General features: G+C 64.4%; 1 protein-coding gene across 1 annotated transcript in view; it reads right to left on the bottom strand.

The window, feature by feature from the left end:
* Positions 1-14530, bottom strand: part of LOC126650247 (ryanodine receptor 1-like) — a gene marked incomplete at both ends in the record, with an annotated part of 28906 nt that extends 14376 nt beyond the window's left edge. The window contains 15 exons of the mRNA XM_050334805.1: positions 1659-1789; positions 3204-3285; positions 5576-5780; positions 6338-6371; positions 7348-7408; positions 8290-8339; positions 9615-9736; positions 10359-10426; positions 11053-11167; positions 11946-12070; positions 12577-12652; positions 13504-13581; positions 13700-13840; positions 14261-14351; positions 14452-14530. Of these exons, the coding sequence (XP_050190762.1) occupies positions 1659-1789; positions 3204-3285; positions 5576-5780; positions 6338-6371; positions 7348-7408; positions 8290-8339; positions 9615-9736; positions 10359-10426; positions 11053-11167; positions 11946-12070; positions 12577-12652; positions 13504-13581; positions 13700-13840; positions 14261-14351; positions 14452-14530 (1458 nt within the window). The remainder of the gene's footprint in view (positions 1-1658; positions 1790-3203; positions 3286-5575; positions 5781-6337; positions 6372-7347; positions 7409-8289; positions 8340-9614; positions 9737-10358; positions 10427-11052; positions 11168-11945; positions 12071-12576; positions 12653-13503; positions 13582-13699; positions 13841-14260; positions 14352-14451) is intronic.
* Between the last annotated feature and the right edge of the window lie 135 nt (positions 14531-14665).

Below are 14665 nucleotides of genomic sequence, written 5' to 3' on the forward strand. Positions count from 1 at the left end.
ACAGGGCATGGAGGTCACCCACAAGGGCACAGGGCATACCCACATGGCATGGGAGGCACCCAGGGCACAGCTCCTCACACGGCTGGGGAGGCCCAAGGACTGGGGGGCAGGGGTAGGCACCCAAAGGGCATGGGGGCACCCATAGGGCATAGGGGACACCCACAGGGCACAGCTCCTCCACTCGGCTGGGGAGGCCCAGGACTGGGGAGAAGGGGTATGGGGTCACCCATGGTGTGGGGGCACCCAAAGGGCATGGGAGGACACAGAGGGCACAGGGGATACCCACAGGGCATGGGGGACACCCACAGGGCACAGCTCCTCCACACGGCCGGGGAGGCCCAGGACTGGGCAGGGGGACACAGAGGTATGGGGGCACCCAAAGGGCATAGGGGACACCCATGGGCATGGGGGGCACCCAAAGGGCACAGCTCCTCCACTCGGCTGGGCAGGCCCAGGACTGGGGGGGACAGGGGGTATGGGGTCACCCATGGTGTGGGGGCACCCACAGGGGCATGGGGGCACCCAAAGGGACACAGGGATACCCCATGGCATGGGGGACACCCACAGGGCACAGCTCCTCCACTCGGCTGGGGAGGCCCAGGACTGGGGGGAGAAGGGGCAGGGGGTCACCCACAGGGCATGGGGGGCACCCAAAGGGCATGGGGGACACCAGGGATGGCCCAGGTGACACAGGGGTGACAGAGGTGACAGAGGTGACACAGGGGTGACAGAGGTGACACAGGTGACACAGAGGTGACACAGGGGTGACAGAGGTGACACAGGGGTGACAGAGGTGACACCCACGTGCTCTCTCGCGGGCGCTCTTGGTGCTGTACACGGAGCAGGGGTTCAGGGGACACAGAGGGTGACACAGGTGACACAGGGGTGACACAGAGGTGACACAGGGGTGACACAGGTGACACAGGGGTGACACAGGTGACACAGGGGTGACACAGCAGTGACACAGGTGACACAGGGGTGACAGAGGTGACACCCACGTGCTCTCTCCCGGGCGCTCTTGGTGCTGTACACGGAGCAGGGGTTCAGGGGACACAGGGGTGACAGAGGTGACACAGGGTGACACAGGGGGGACACAGAGGTGACACAGGTGACACAGGGGGGACACAGGTGACACAGGGGGGACACAGGGAGGACACAGGGGTGACAGAGGTGACACAGGGGTGACACAGGTGACACCCACGTGCTCTCTCCCGGGCGCTCTTGGTGCTGTACACGGAGCAGGGGTTCAGGGGACACAGGGGGGACACAGAGGTGACACAGGTGACACAGGGGTGACACAGGGGACACAGGGGTGACACAGGTGACACAGGGGTGACACAGAGGTGACAGAGGTGACACCCACGTGCTCTCTCCCGGGCACTCTTGGTGCTGTACACGGAGCAGGGGTTCAGGGGACACAGGAGGTGACACAGAGGTGACACAGGGGTGACACAGGGGTGACACAGAGGTGACACAGGTGACACAGGGGTGACACAGGTGACACAGGGGTGACAGAGGTGACACCCACGTGCTCTCTCGCGGGCGCTCTTGGTGCTGTACACGGAGCAGGGGTTCAGGGGACACAGGTGACACAGGGTGACACAGGGGTGACACAGGGGTGACAGAGGTGACACAGGGGTGACAGAGGTGACACCCACGTGCTCTCTCCCGGGCGCTCTTGGTGCTGTACACAGAGCAGGGGTTCAGGTGGTTGAGCCGTGGCTCCAGGAAGGCGACGGGCATGGCGGCGGCCAGGCGGGCCAGGCACTCCCCCAGGGCCGGCCTCTGTCTGGGGAGGGGACAACGGGGACATTGGGGTCACCCCATGGCACCCCACAGCACCCTACTGCTCCCCATGGCTCCCTATGGGCTCCCCATGGCACCCCCTGTCACCCCATGGCACTGCCCAGGCGGGCCAGGCACTCCCCCAGGGCCGGCCTCTGTCTGGGGGGACAGGGAGGGGACAGCAGAGTCACCCCATGGCACCCCCTGCCACCCCATGGCACCCCCTGTCCCCCCATGGCTCCCTATGTGTTCCCCCTGTCACCCTCTGTCCCCCCATGGCACTGCCCAGGTGGGCCAGGCACTCCCCCAGGGCCGGCCTCTGTCTGGGGAGGGGACAATGGGGACATTGGGGTCACCCCATGGCACCCCCTGTCCCCCCATGGCTCCCTATGGGCTCCCCATGTCACCCCTGTCACCTCATGGCACTGCCCAGGCGGGCCAGGCACTCCCCCAGGGCTGGCCTCTGTCTGGGGAGGGGACAATGGGGACATTGGGGTCACCCCATGGCCCCCCATGGCACCCCCTGTCCTCCCATGGCACTGCCCAGGAGGGTCAGGCACTCCCCCAGGGCCGGCCTCTGTCTGGGGGGACAGGGAGGGGACAGCAGAGTCACCCCATGGCACCCTGCCACCCCATGGCACCCTGTCCCCCCATGGCTCCCTATGGGCTCCCCATGGCACCCCCTGTCCCTCATGGCACTGCCCAGGCGGGCCAGGCACTCCCCCAGGGCCGGCCTCTGTCTGGGGAGGGGACAATGGGGACATTGGGGTCACCCCATGGCACCCCCTGTCCCCCCATGGCTCCCTATGGGCTCCCCCTGTCACCCCCTGTCCCCCCATGGCACTGCCCAGGCGGGCCAGGCACTCCCCCAGGACCGGCCTCTGTCTGGGGAGGGGACAATGGGGACATTGGGGTCACCCCATGGTTCCCCATGGCACCCCCTGTCCCCCCATGGCACTGCCAGGCACTCCCCCAGGGTCGGCCTCTGTCTGGGGAGGGGACAATGGGGACATTGGGGTCACCCCATGGCACTGCCCAGGGGGGCCAGGCACTCCCCCAGCGCTGGCCTCTGTCTGGGGAGGGGACAATGGGGACAATGGGGACATTGGGGTCACCCCCTGTCCCCCCATGGCACCCCTGTCACCCCATGGCACTGCCCAGGTGGGTCAGGCACTCCCCCAGGGTTGGTCTCTGTCTGGGGAGGGGACAATGGGGACAGCAGGGACATCAGAGTCCACCCCATGGCCCATGCCCCCTCCCCATTTCTGGGACCTCCCCCTCGGCATTTCGGGGCCTCTCAGGGAGGTTTTGGGGCTACCTCCGTTTTTGGGGTCCCTCTGTGTGTTTTTGGGGTCCCCCTGTGTGTTTTGGGGTCCCCCAAGGTTTTTGGGGTCCCCCCCGTGTTTTGGGGTGCCCACCTGTCGACGTGTGGCCCGCGGGCGGTGCCCAGGCTGTAGATGCTGCACAGGATGCGGTAACAGGACACCTGCACATCGTCCACTGTGGGGACAGGGCTGTCACCCGAGCCCCCAGCCCGTCCCCAGCGTGTCCCAAACGTGTCCCAGTGTCCCCTGTCCCTCCCTCTGTCCCAAACGTGTCCCCTGTCCCTCCCAAAGCCCCTGTCCCAAACGTGTCCCCTGTCCCTCCCAAAGCCCTGTTCCAAACGTGTCCCAGTGTCCCTGTCCTCCCCTGTCCCAGACGTGTCCCTGTCCTCCCCCCTGTCCCAGACGTGTCCCCTGTCCCTCCCAAAGCCCCTGTCCCAAACGTGTCCCCTGTCCCTCCCAAAGCCCCTGTTCCAAACGTGTCCCAGTGTCCCCTGTCCCTCCCCCTGTCCCAGACGTGTCCCCTGTCCCTCCCCCTGTCCCAGACGTGTCCCCTGTCCCTCCCAAAGCCCCTGTTCCAAACGTGTCCCAGTGCCCCCTGTCCCTCCCCCTGTCCCAAACGTGTCCCCTGTCCCTCCCAAAGCCCCTGTCCCAAACGTGTCCCAGTGTCCCCTGTCCCTCCCCCTGTCCCAAACATGTCCCATTGTCCCCTGTTCCCAAACGTGTCCCCTGTCCCAAACGTGTCCCATTGTCCCCTGTTCCAAACGTGTCCCCTGTCCCAAACGTGTCCCAGTGTCCCCTGTCCCTCCCCCTGTCCCAAACGTGTCCCCTGTCCCAAACGTGTCCCAGTGTCCCCTGTCCCTCCCCCTGTCCCAAACGTGTCCCATTGTCCCCTGTCCCAAATGTGTCCCCTGTCCCTCCCAAGGCCCCTGTCCCAAACGTGTCCCCATGTCCCCAGTACATCCCCATGTCCCCTGTCCCTCCTGACCCCCATGTCCCCACCATGCCCCCACCGTGTCCCCTCATGTCCCTGTGTCCCCATAATGTGCCCCCTGTCCCCCTGTATCCCCTCCATGTCCCCCTGTGTCCTCCTCCTGTCCTCGTGTCCCCCAGTGTACCCCCATGTCCCCCATGTCCCCCTGTGTCCCCAGTGCCCCCATGTCCCCAGTGTCCCCCATGTCCCCCATGTCCCAGTGTCCCCAGTTCCTCACGGATGACGTCGTCCCCGAACTGGTGCTGTGCCAGGTGCTCGAAGAGGGCGGTGAGCACGGGCAGCAGGGCCACCGAGGTGCAGGTGACGTGTGCCCCCTGTGTCCCCCAGTGTCCCCAGTGTCCCCATGTCCCCCAGTGACCCCCAGTGTCCCCTCATGTCCCCAGTGCCCCCAGCTCTCACGGATGACGTCGTCCCCGAACTGGTGCTGTGCCAGGTGCTCGAAGAGGGCGGTGAGCACGGGCAGCAGGGCCACCGAGGTGTAGGTGACGTGTGCCCCCATGTGTCCCCCTGTGTCCCCCATGCCCCCATAATGTCCCTCCATGTCCCCCTGTGTCCCCCCATGTCCCCCCTGTGTCCCCTCATGTCCCCATGTCCCCATAATGTCCCCCATGTCCCCCCTGTGTCCCCTCATGTCCCCAGTGTCCCCAGCTCCTCACGGATGACGTCGTCCCCGAACTGGTGCTGTGCCAGGTGCTCGAAGAGGGCGGTGAGCACGGGCAGCAGGGCCACCGAGGTGTAGGTGACGTGTGCCCCCTGTGTCCCCCTGTGTCCCCATAATGTCCCCCCAGTGTCCCCAGTGTCCCCAGCTCCTCACGGATGACGTCGTCCCCGAACTGGTGCTGTGCCAGGTGCTCGAAGAGGGCGGTGAGCACGGGCAGCAGGGCCACCGAGGTGTAGGTGACGTGTGCCCCCTGTGTCCCCTGTGTCCCCATAATGTCCCCCAGTGTCCCCCCCCATGTCCCAGTGTCCCCAGCTCCTCACGGATGACGTCGTCCCCGAACTGGTGCTGTGCCAGGTGCTCGAAGAGGGCGGTGAGCACGGGCAGCAGGGCCACCGACGTGTAGGTGACGTGTCCCCCCATGTGTCCCCATGTCCCCCCATGTCCCCCAGTGTCCCCCCATGTCCCCCATGTCCCCAGTGCCCCAGCTCCTCACAGATGACGTCGTCCCGAACTGGTGCTGTGCCAGGTGCTCGAAGAGGGCGGTGAGCACGGGCAGCAGGGTCACAGGTGATGTGTCCCCCCATGTCCCCAGTGTCCCCCCTGTCCCCACAATGTCCCCCCATGTCCCCAGTGCCCCCAGCTCTCACGGATGACGTCGTCCCCGAACTGGTGCTGTGCCAGGTGCTCGAAGAGGGCGGTGAGCACGGGCAGCAGGGCCACTGAGGTGTAGGTGACGTGTCCCCCCGTGTCCCCCTGTGTCCCCCTGTGTCCCCCCTGTGTCCCCCCAAGTCCCCAGTGCCCCCAGCTCCTCACGGATGACGTCGTCCCCGAACTGGTGCTGTGCCAGGTGCTCGAAGAGGGCGGTGAGCACGGGCAGCAGGGCCACCGAGGTGTAGGTGACGTTCTGGGCCACGCCCTTGGTGGGGGCTCGCGTGGGGGTCCCCCGGCCCAGCCGCAGCTGCTCCCCCAGCTTCTCCATGTCCTCGGCAGCCGACTCGAAGAACGAGCGCAGCCCCGCCTTGACGATCTCGGGCCGGACTTCATCACCGTCCTGGGGACATGGGGACATCAGGGACATTGGGGACATGGACACTGACACAGGGACACAGGACAGGGACATGGGCAGGGACACAGGGACACAGGGACATGGACACTGACACAGGGACACAGGGACATGGGCAGGGACACGGACACAGGGACACAGGGACATGGACACTGACACAGGGACACAGGGACAGGGACACTGACACAGGGACACAGGGAGTGCAGCCCCGCCTTGACGATGTCGGGGCCAGATTTCATCACCGTCCTGGGGACATTGGGGACATTGGGGACATTGGGGACATCGGGACTTACAATCAGGACACAGGGACACAGGGACACAGGGACACAGGGACAGGGACACAGGGAGTGCAGCCCCGCCTTGACGATCTCGGGGCCGGACTTCATCACCGTCCTGGGGACATGGGGACATTGGGGACATTGGGGACATCGGGGACATTGGGGACACACTCAGGGACACAGGGACACAGGGACATGGACACTGACACAGGGACACAGGGAGTGCAGCCCCGCCTTGACGATCTCGGGGCCGGATTTCATCACCGTCCTGGGGACATGGGGACATTGGGGACACACACAGGGACACACACAGGGACACAGGGACAGGGACACTGACACAGGGACACAGGGACAGGGACACAGGGACACAGGGACAGGGACACTGACACAGGGACACAGGGACAGGGACACTGACACAGGGACACAGGGACACAGGGACATTGGCAGGGACACAGGGACACAGGACACAGGACACATGACACAGGACACGGGACATGCAGGACATCATGGGACATCACCGGACACAGGGACACAGGGACATGGACACAGGAACACAGGGACAGGGACACTGGCAAGACACAGGGACACGGGACACGAGGACACTAGGGACACAGGACACATTGGGACAGCGACAGGGACACAGGGACACAGGGCGACATGGGACATAGGCGGACACTGGGACACAGGGACACAGGGACAAGGACACCGGCACAGGGCACAGGAACACAGGGACACTAGGGACACTAGGGACACAGGGACACAGGGACAGGGACACTGACACAGGGACACAGGGACACAGGGACAGGGACACTGACACAGGGACACTGACAGGGACAGGGACAGGGACACTGACACAGGGACACAGGGACAGGGACACAGGGACAGGGACACAGGGACACAGGGACACAGGGACACAGGGACACAGGGACACAGGGATACAGGGACACAGGGACACAGGGACAGGGACACTGGGACATGGACACTGACACAGGGACACAGGGACACAGGGACAGGGACAGGGACAGGGACACAGGGGCACAGGGACAGGGACACTGGGACATGGACACTGACACAGGGACACAGGGACATGGGCAGGGACACAGGGACACAGGGACACATGGACACAGGGACACAGGGACATGGGCAGTGACACAGGGACACAGGGACACAGGGACATGGGCACTGACACAGGGACATGGGCAGGGACACAGGGACACAGGGACACAGGGACACGGTGTCCCCACCTGGCATCCAGGGACCGTGCCAGGATGAGCAGACAGTTCACCACGGCCGGGGCGTCCGTGCCTGGGGGGACACGGGGACATTGGGGGGTGTGACATCAGGGAGACCCTCCCAGTGCCCCCCAGTGCCCTCCAGTGTCCCCCCAGTGCCCTCCAATCCCTCCAGTGTCCTCCCAGTCCCTCCCAGTGCCCCCCAGTGCCCTCCAGTGTCCCCAGTGTCCCCTCAGTGTCCCCCAGTCCCTCCCAGTGTCCCCCACCCCACCCAATGTCCCCCAGTGTCCCCAGTCCCACCCAGTGTCCTCCCAGTGCCCCCAGTGCCCTCCAGTCCCTCCAGTGTCCCCCACCCCACCCAGTGTCCCCCCAGTGTCTCCCAGTCCCTCCAGTGTCCCCCAGTGCCCTCCAGTCCCTCCAGTGTCCCCACCCCACCCAGTGTCCCCCAGTGTCTCCCAGTCCCCAGTGCCCCAGTGTCCCCAGTCCCTCCCAGTGTCCCCCACCCCACCCAGTGTCCCCTAGTGTGTCCCAGTCCCCCAGTCCTCCCAGTGTCCCTCCGGTGTCTCCCAGTCCCCCAGTGTCCCCCAGTGCCCTCCAGTGTCTCCCAGTGTCCCCCACCCTCCCAGTGTCCCCCAGTGTCTCCCAGTCCCCACAGTGTCCCCAGGTCCCTCCCAGTGTCCCCCACCCCACCCAATGTCCCACCCAGTGTCCTCCCAGTGTCCCCAGTCCCCCAGTGCCCCTCCCAGTGTCCCCCAGTCCCTCCCAGTGTCCCCAGTCCCCCAGTGCCCCTCCAGTGTCCCCCAGTCCCTCCCAGTGTCCCCCACCCCACCCAATGTCCCCCAAGTCTCCACCCAGTGTCCCCAGTGTCTCCCCAGTGTCCCCACCCCCACCCAGTGTCTCCCACCCCACCCAGTGTCTCCCAGTCCCCCCAGTCCCTCCCAGTTCCCCAGTTACCGAAGAGCGAGACGCGGTGCCGGACCAGTGCGGCCAGTTTGCAGAAGAGGCTGAGGGGGGACATGAGGGGGTCAGGAGTGTCCCCAAAACCTTGGGGGTCCCCAAAGCCCCCAGGAGGGGACAGGGGGTCCCTGATTCTCCTCTCATGGGGGGGACAGGGGGTGTCTGAGACTGGGGGTCTGGGCACCCATGACGGGGGTCTGGGGGTCCCATAACTGGGGTGTGGGGGTCTGGGGGTCCCATAACTGGGGTTTGGGGGTCTGTGGGGTACCCTGGGTGGGGTTTTGGGGTCTCACCTGGTGATCATCTCCTTCTCCTTGTTGGAGGCGTGTTTGGGGTCTGGGGGTTCCATACCTGGGGTGTTTGGGGTCTGGGGGTCCCATACCTGGGGTTTTTGGGGTCTGTGGGGTCTGTGGGGTGCCCTGGGTGGGATTTGGGTGGGGTTTTGGGGTCCCACCTGGTGATCATCTCCTTCTCCTTGTTGGAGGCGTGTTTGGGACTGGGGGTCCCATACCCAGGGTTTTGGGGTCTGGGGGTCCCATACCCGGGGTTTTGGGGTCTGGGGGTCCCACAAAGGGGGTTTTGGGTTTTGGGGTCTGTGGGGTGCCCTGGGTGGGGTTTGGGGTCCCACCTGGTGATCATCTCCTTCTCCTTGTTGGAGGTGTGTTTGGGGGTCTGGGGGTTCCATACCCGGGGTGTTTGGGGTCTGGGGGTCCCATACCCAAAGGGGTTTTTGGGGTCTGTGGGGTCTGTGGGGTGCCCTGGGTAGGATTTGGGTGGGGTTTTGGGGTCCCACCTGGTGATCATCTCCTTCTCCTTGTTGGAGGCGTGTTTGGGGGTCTGGGGGTTCCACAATGGGGTTTTGGGGTCTGGGGGTCCCATACCCAGGGTGTTTGGGGTCTGGGGGTCCCATACCCGGGGTTTTGGGATGTTTGGGGGTCTGGGGGTCCCACAAAGGGGGTTTTGGGGTCTCACCTGGTGATCTTCTCCTTGTTGGAGGCGTGTTTGGGGGTCTGGGGGTCCCATAATGGGGTTTTGGGGTCTGGGGGTGCCATACCCGGGGTTTTGGGGTCTGGGGGTCCCACAAAGGGGGTTTTGGGGTCTGTGGGGTGCCCTGGGTGGGATTTGGGTGGGGTTTGGGGTCTCACCTGGTGATCAGTTCCTTCTCCTTGTTGGAGGCATGTTTGGGACTGGGGGTTCCACACCCAGGGTTTTGGGGTCTGGGGGTCCCATACCCAGGGTTTTGGGGTCTGGGGGTCCCATACCTGGGATTTTGGGGTGTTTGGGAGTCTGGGGGTCCCACAAAGGGGGTTTTGGGGTCCCACCTGGTGATCATCTCCTTCTCCTTGTTGGAGGCGTGGCCGCCGCTGCCCAGCACCTGGGCCGGGGTGGACAGGAAGTACAGGCAGTGGTTGTGGAAGTACTGGTTGATGAGGGGCAGCAGGATCTGGGGGGGGAAGGGTCAGGGGGGGGTCAGTGGGACCCCAAAAACCCCCACAGGGAACCCAATAACCCAGAGAGAACCCAAAAAACCCAAATTCCCCATGGGGAGACCACATACCCCACAGAGACCCCAAATAACCCACAGCGATCCCAAATACCCCATAGACACCCCAGATAACCCATAGACACCCCAAATATCCCACAGAGAACCCAAATAACCCACAGACACCCCAAATATCCCACAGCGATCCCAAATACCCCACAGAGACCCCAAATATCCCAGAGACACCCCAAATATCCCACAGAGACCCCAAATACCCCATAGACACCCCAAATACCCCATAGACACCCCAAATAACCCATAGAGAACCCAAATACCCCACAGAGACCCCAAATACCCCATAGACACCCCAGATATCCCACAGAGACCCCAGATATCTCACAATGACCCCAAATACCCCATAGACACCCCAAATACCCCACAGACACCCCAAATATCCCATAGACACTCCAAATATCCCAAAGAGATCCCAAATAACCCATAGACACCTCAAATATCCCATAGAAACCCCAAATATCCCAAAGAGATCCCAAATACCCCACAGAGAACCCAAATATCCCCCCACCTTGGCGAAGAACTTGATCTCCTGCTCGTGGGGGGATTTCTCCACCCGCCCGCTGCTCACCACGGCCTCTGGGGGGGCAATGAGGGGGGGTCAGGGGGGCCCACCAGGGCCCCAGGGTGGGCTGGGGGTCCAGGGGGTCAGGGGTCCCACCAGGGCCCTGGGGAGGGTTGGGGGTCCAGGGAGGTCTGGGCCTGGGGGTCTCACCCAGGTGGGCGATGAACTCCTGGGCGATGTCCCAGAGAGGGCTGGGGGTCACAGAGGGTTTGGGGGCTCAGAGGAGATCCCAAGGGTTTGAGGGGGCTCCCAAGGGTTTGGGGGGCTCGGGGGGGATCTGAAGGGTCTGGGGGGGCTCGGGGGTCTCACCCAGGTGGGCGATGAACTCCTGGGCGATGTCCCAGTGAGGGTTGGGGGATCCCAAGGGTTTGGGGGGATCCCAGAGGTCTGGGGGTGCTCCCAAGGGTTTGGGGGGCTTGGGAGGGATTCCAGGGGTCTGAGGGTGCTCTCAGGGGTTTGGGGGGCTCCCAGGGGTCGGGGGTCTCCCCCAGGTGGGCGATGAACTCCTGGGCGATGTCCCAGCGAGGCGGGGAGTCACAGAGGGTTTGGGGGCTCAGGGGATCCCAAGGGTCTGGAGGGGCTCCCAGGGGTCTGGGGGTTCTCTCAGGGGTCTGGGGGCTCCCGAGGGTCAGGGTCTCACCCAGGTGGGCGATGAACTCCTGGGCGATGTCCATCCAGCGCAGCAGCTGCTGCAGGAACCCGAAGGCGAAGCGTTTCTCGATGGACGACGTGTCCAGTTCCATGTCCTTCAGCCCCTAAAGACACCCCAAAACTCAACAACCCCCCTGCTGCTCCCCAAACCCCTCCTGCTCCCCCAAACCCCGCCCTGTTCCCCCAACCCTGCCCTGCTCCCCCAAACCCTGCCCTGCTCCCCCAACCCCCTCTGCTCCCCCAAACCCCGCCCTGTTCCCCCAACCCTGCCCTGCTCCCCCAAACCCTGCCCTGCTCCCCAAACTCCCCCTGCTCCCCAAGCCCCTCCTGCTCCCCCAAACCCTGCCCTGTTCCCCCAAACCCCCTCCTGCTCCCCCAGACCCCTCACTGCCCCCATATTCTGAGTTCCCTTTGGGATTCCAAGTCCTCCCCAAGGGGTTTTGGGGTCTCTGGGGGGGGGTTTTGGGCTCCTGGGGGTTTTTGGGCTCCTGGGGGGTGTTTGGGATCCCAGGGGGTGTTTTTGGGCTCCCGGGGGATGTTTTTGGGGTCCCTGGGGGTGTTTTTGGGGTCCCTGTGGGTGTTTGAGTTCCATGGGGGTGTTTTGGGTGTCCCTGGGGGTGTTTTTGGGTTCCCAGGGGGTGTTTTTGGGTTCCCAGGGGGTGTTTTTGGGGTCCCTGGGGGTGTTTTTGTGGTCCCTGGGGGTGTTTGGGATCCCAGGGGGTATTTTTGGGGTCCCTGGGTTTGTTTGGGTTCCTGGGGGTGTTTGGGTTTCCAGGGGGAGTTTTAGGGTTCCTGGGGGTTTTTTGGGCTCCAGGGGGAGTTTTAGGGTTCCTGGGGGTTTGTTTTTGGGGTCCCAGGGGGTGTTTTTGGGGTCCCTCCTCACCGGGTGACGGCGTATCCGTGGAGCTGCAGGAACTTGAGCAGCTCCTGGGCCTTCTCCCTGTCCCGAGCCTTCTCCTTGGCCGTCAGGGTGTCGTAGGGCACCAGGAGGGGGTGAGACCCCCCCCCTGCACCCCAAATTAGCGCCTGAGCCCCCAGATTGACCCCCCTCCAAATCTGGGGTTTTGGGGGGGGGTCTCACCCTTGTGGCCTCCAGCCCCCCCTGGGTGGGGGTTATGGGATCTCCCCCAGATTTGGGGTTTGGGGGGGGTCTCACCCTTGGCCTCCAGCCCCCCCTGGGGGGGTTATGGGATCTCCCCCAGATTTGGGGTTTTGGGGGGGGTCTCACCCTTGTGGCCTCCAGCCCCCCCTGAGAGGGGGTTATGGGATCTCCCCCAGATTTGGGGGTTGGGGGGGTCTCAGCCCTGGTTTCCCTGGGGATGGGGGGTCCCAGGGTACCCCAGATTTGGGGTTTTGGGGGGGGTCTCACCCTTGTGGTCTCCAGCCCCCTCTGGGTGGGTTATGGGATCTCCCCCAGATTTGGGGGTTTGGGGGTCTCAGCCCTGGTTCCCCTGGGGTTGGGGGCTCTGGGGGCCTAGGGTCCCCAGATTTGGGGTTTTGGGGGGGGTCTCACCCTTGGCCTCCAGCTCCAGCTTCTTCTTGCGGCCCCAGGTGTTGTGATAGTTCTCGGCCAGCTGCTCTGCCATGGCCTGGGGGGCAGGGGGTTTTGGGGGTCTGGGGAGCTTCTGGGGGGCTCTGGGGTGTCTCGTGGGGGTGACCCGGAGTCCCCAGGGACATGGAGGGGACACAGGGGAGACCTCCATGGGAGGAAGTGGGAGGACATGGGGGAATGGAGGGCTGGGGAGGACATAGGGGGACATTGGGGGTCCTAGGGGACATGGGGGGACAGGGGTGACATGGGGGGACAGGGGGACATTGGGGGGTCCCAGGGGACATGGAGGGAGATGGGGGGACAGAGGGGACATTGGGGGGGTCCCAGGGGACATGGAGGGACATTGGGGGACAGGGAAGACACTGGGGGACAGAGGGGACATTGAGGGGTCCCAGGGGACAGAGGGGACATTGGGGGGTCCCAGGGGACATGGAGGGACACAAGGTGACATTGGGGGACAGGGGTGACATTGGGGGGTCCTAGGGACATGTGGAGGGACATGAAGGGACATTGGGGGACAGGGAAGACATTGGGGGACAGAGGGGACATTGAGGGGTCCCAGTGGACATTGGGGGGTCCCAGTGGAAACGGAGGGACATGGAGGGACATTGGGGGACAGGGAAGACATTGGGGGACAGAGGAGACATTGGGGGTCCTAGGGACATGGAGGGACACAAGGTGACATTGGGGGACAGGGGTGACATTGGGGGACAGGGGTGACACTGGGGGGTCCCAGGGGACATTGGGGGGTCCCAGGGGACATGGAGGGACACAAGGTGACATTGGGGGACAGGGTGACATTGGGGACAGGGTGACACTGGGGTCCCAGGGGACATTGGGGGGTCCCAGGGGACACTGGGGGACAGGGGGGACATTGGGAGTCCTCACCTGGAGCTCCCTGGACAGCGTCACCCCGGTCAGGTCCACGGGCTGGGGGCTGTACCCGTGGGAGGGGCCGTAGGTGGCCTGGGGGGATAAATGGGGGTCAGGGGCACCTCCTGCAGGTGTTTTTGGGGTTCCCCCACCCCCCTGGAGGTGTTTTTGGGGTTCCCCAACCCCCTGGAGGTGTTTTTGAGGGTCCCACCTGGGCACTCTGGGAGATTTTCCGGGTTTTCTTCTTCTCGGCCCGCTCGTCCTCCCCTTCCCGGGCCTTCTCCACCGTCCACTCCCAGGCCAGCATGGCCTTCAGGGACTCCTTGATGGGCCACCGGTAGATCTCCTTGTCCTGGGGGGGGTCACAGGGCTCAGGGGGGCTCCCCAAAATCGGGGGGAGGCCCCCAAAATCATGGGGGGTCCGTGGGGAGGAGCAGGGATGGGATTGGGGGTTGGGTGAGGGTGAAGATGGCCCTTGGTGGATTTTCTGGTCCTGGGGAGGGTCAAGGGGGGTCCCCCAAAATCAGGGGGGGCTCAGGGGAGGGTCAAGAGGAGGAGGAGGGGTGGTTTTGGGGGGGTTGGATGGTTTTGGGGTGGGTTTGGAGTGTTTTGGGGGGTTGGAGGGTTTTGGGGGTCTGAAGGACGAGGATGGTCAGTGACGATGCAATGGAGGGGACGGATGGTTTGGGGGTCTTGATGGGTTTGGGGGTGTCCTGGTGGGCCTGGGGGTGTCCTGGTGGGTCTGGGGGTGCCCCAGGGGTCCCCAGGGTACCTTTTCAGAGAAGGTCTTGTAGGGCCTCAGCATGGGGTGGGCTTTGGCCTCTTCGCTCCACGGTCTCCCCAAAAGTCCAGTTGTTCTGGATCTGGGAGGAGACACAGATTTGGTGGGGGGCTCAAGGGGCTGGGGGACCCCTTGGGGGTCCTGGGGGTGTCCCACGGGGTCGGGGGCCCAGGGGTCCCCACCTTGTCGAAGGCCCACTTCTCGTGCGTGTACTCGGCGTACTTGTTGATGAAGCCGTCGAGCTTCTCGGGGATGATGACGCTGGGGGACACGGGGGGTCAGGGGGTCAGGGGGACAGGGGATGAGGGTGGGGGGGCTGGGAGGGGTTGGGGGTCCCCACGAGGATGAGGGTGAGGAAGGAGGGGTTGGAGGGTCTGGATGGAACTGGGAGGGGCT

Source organism: Myiozetetes cayanensis, unplaced genomic scaffold, assembly GCF_022539395.1.
Source record: "Myiozetetes cayanensis isolate MyiCay16 unplaced genomic scaffold, myiCay2020 scf595, whole genome shotgun sequence".
In the NCBI taxonomy this organism is placed as follows: Eukaryota; Metazoa; Chordata; class Aves; order Passeriformes; family Tyrannidae; genus Myiozetetes; species Myiozetetes cayanensis.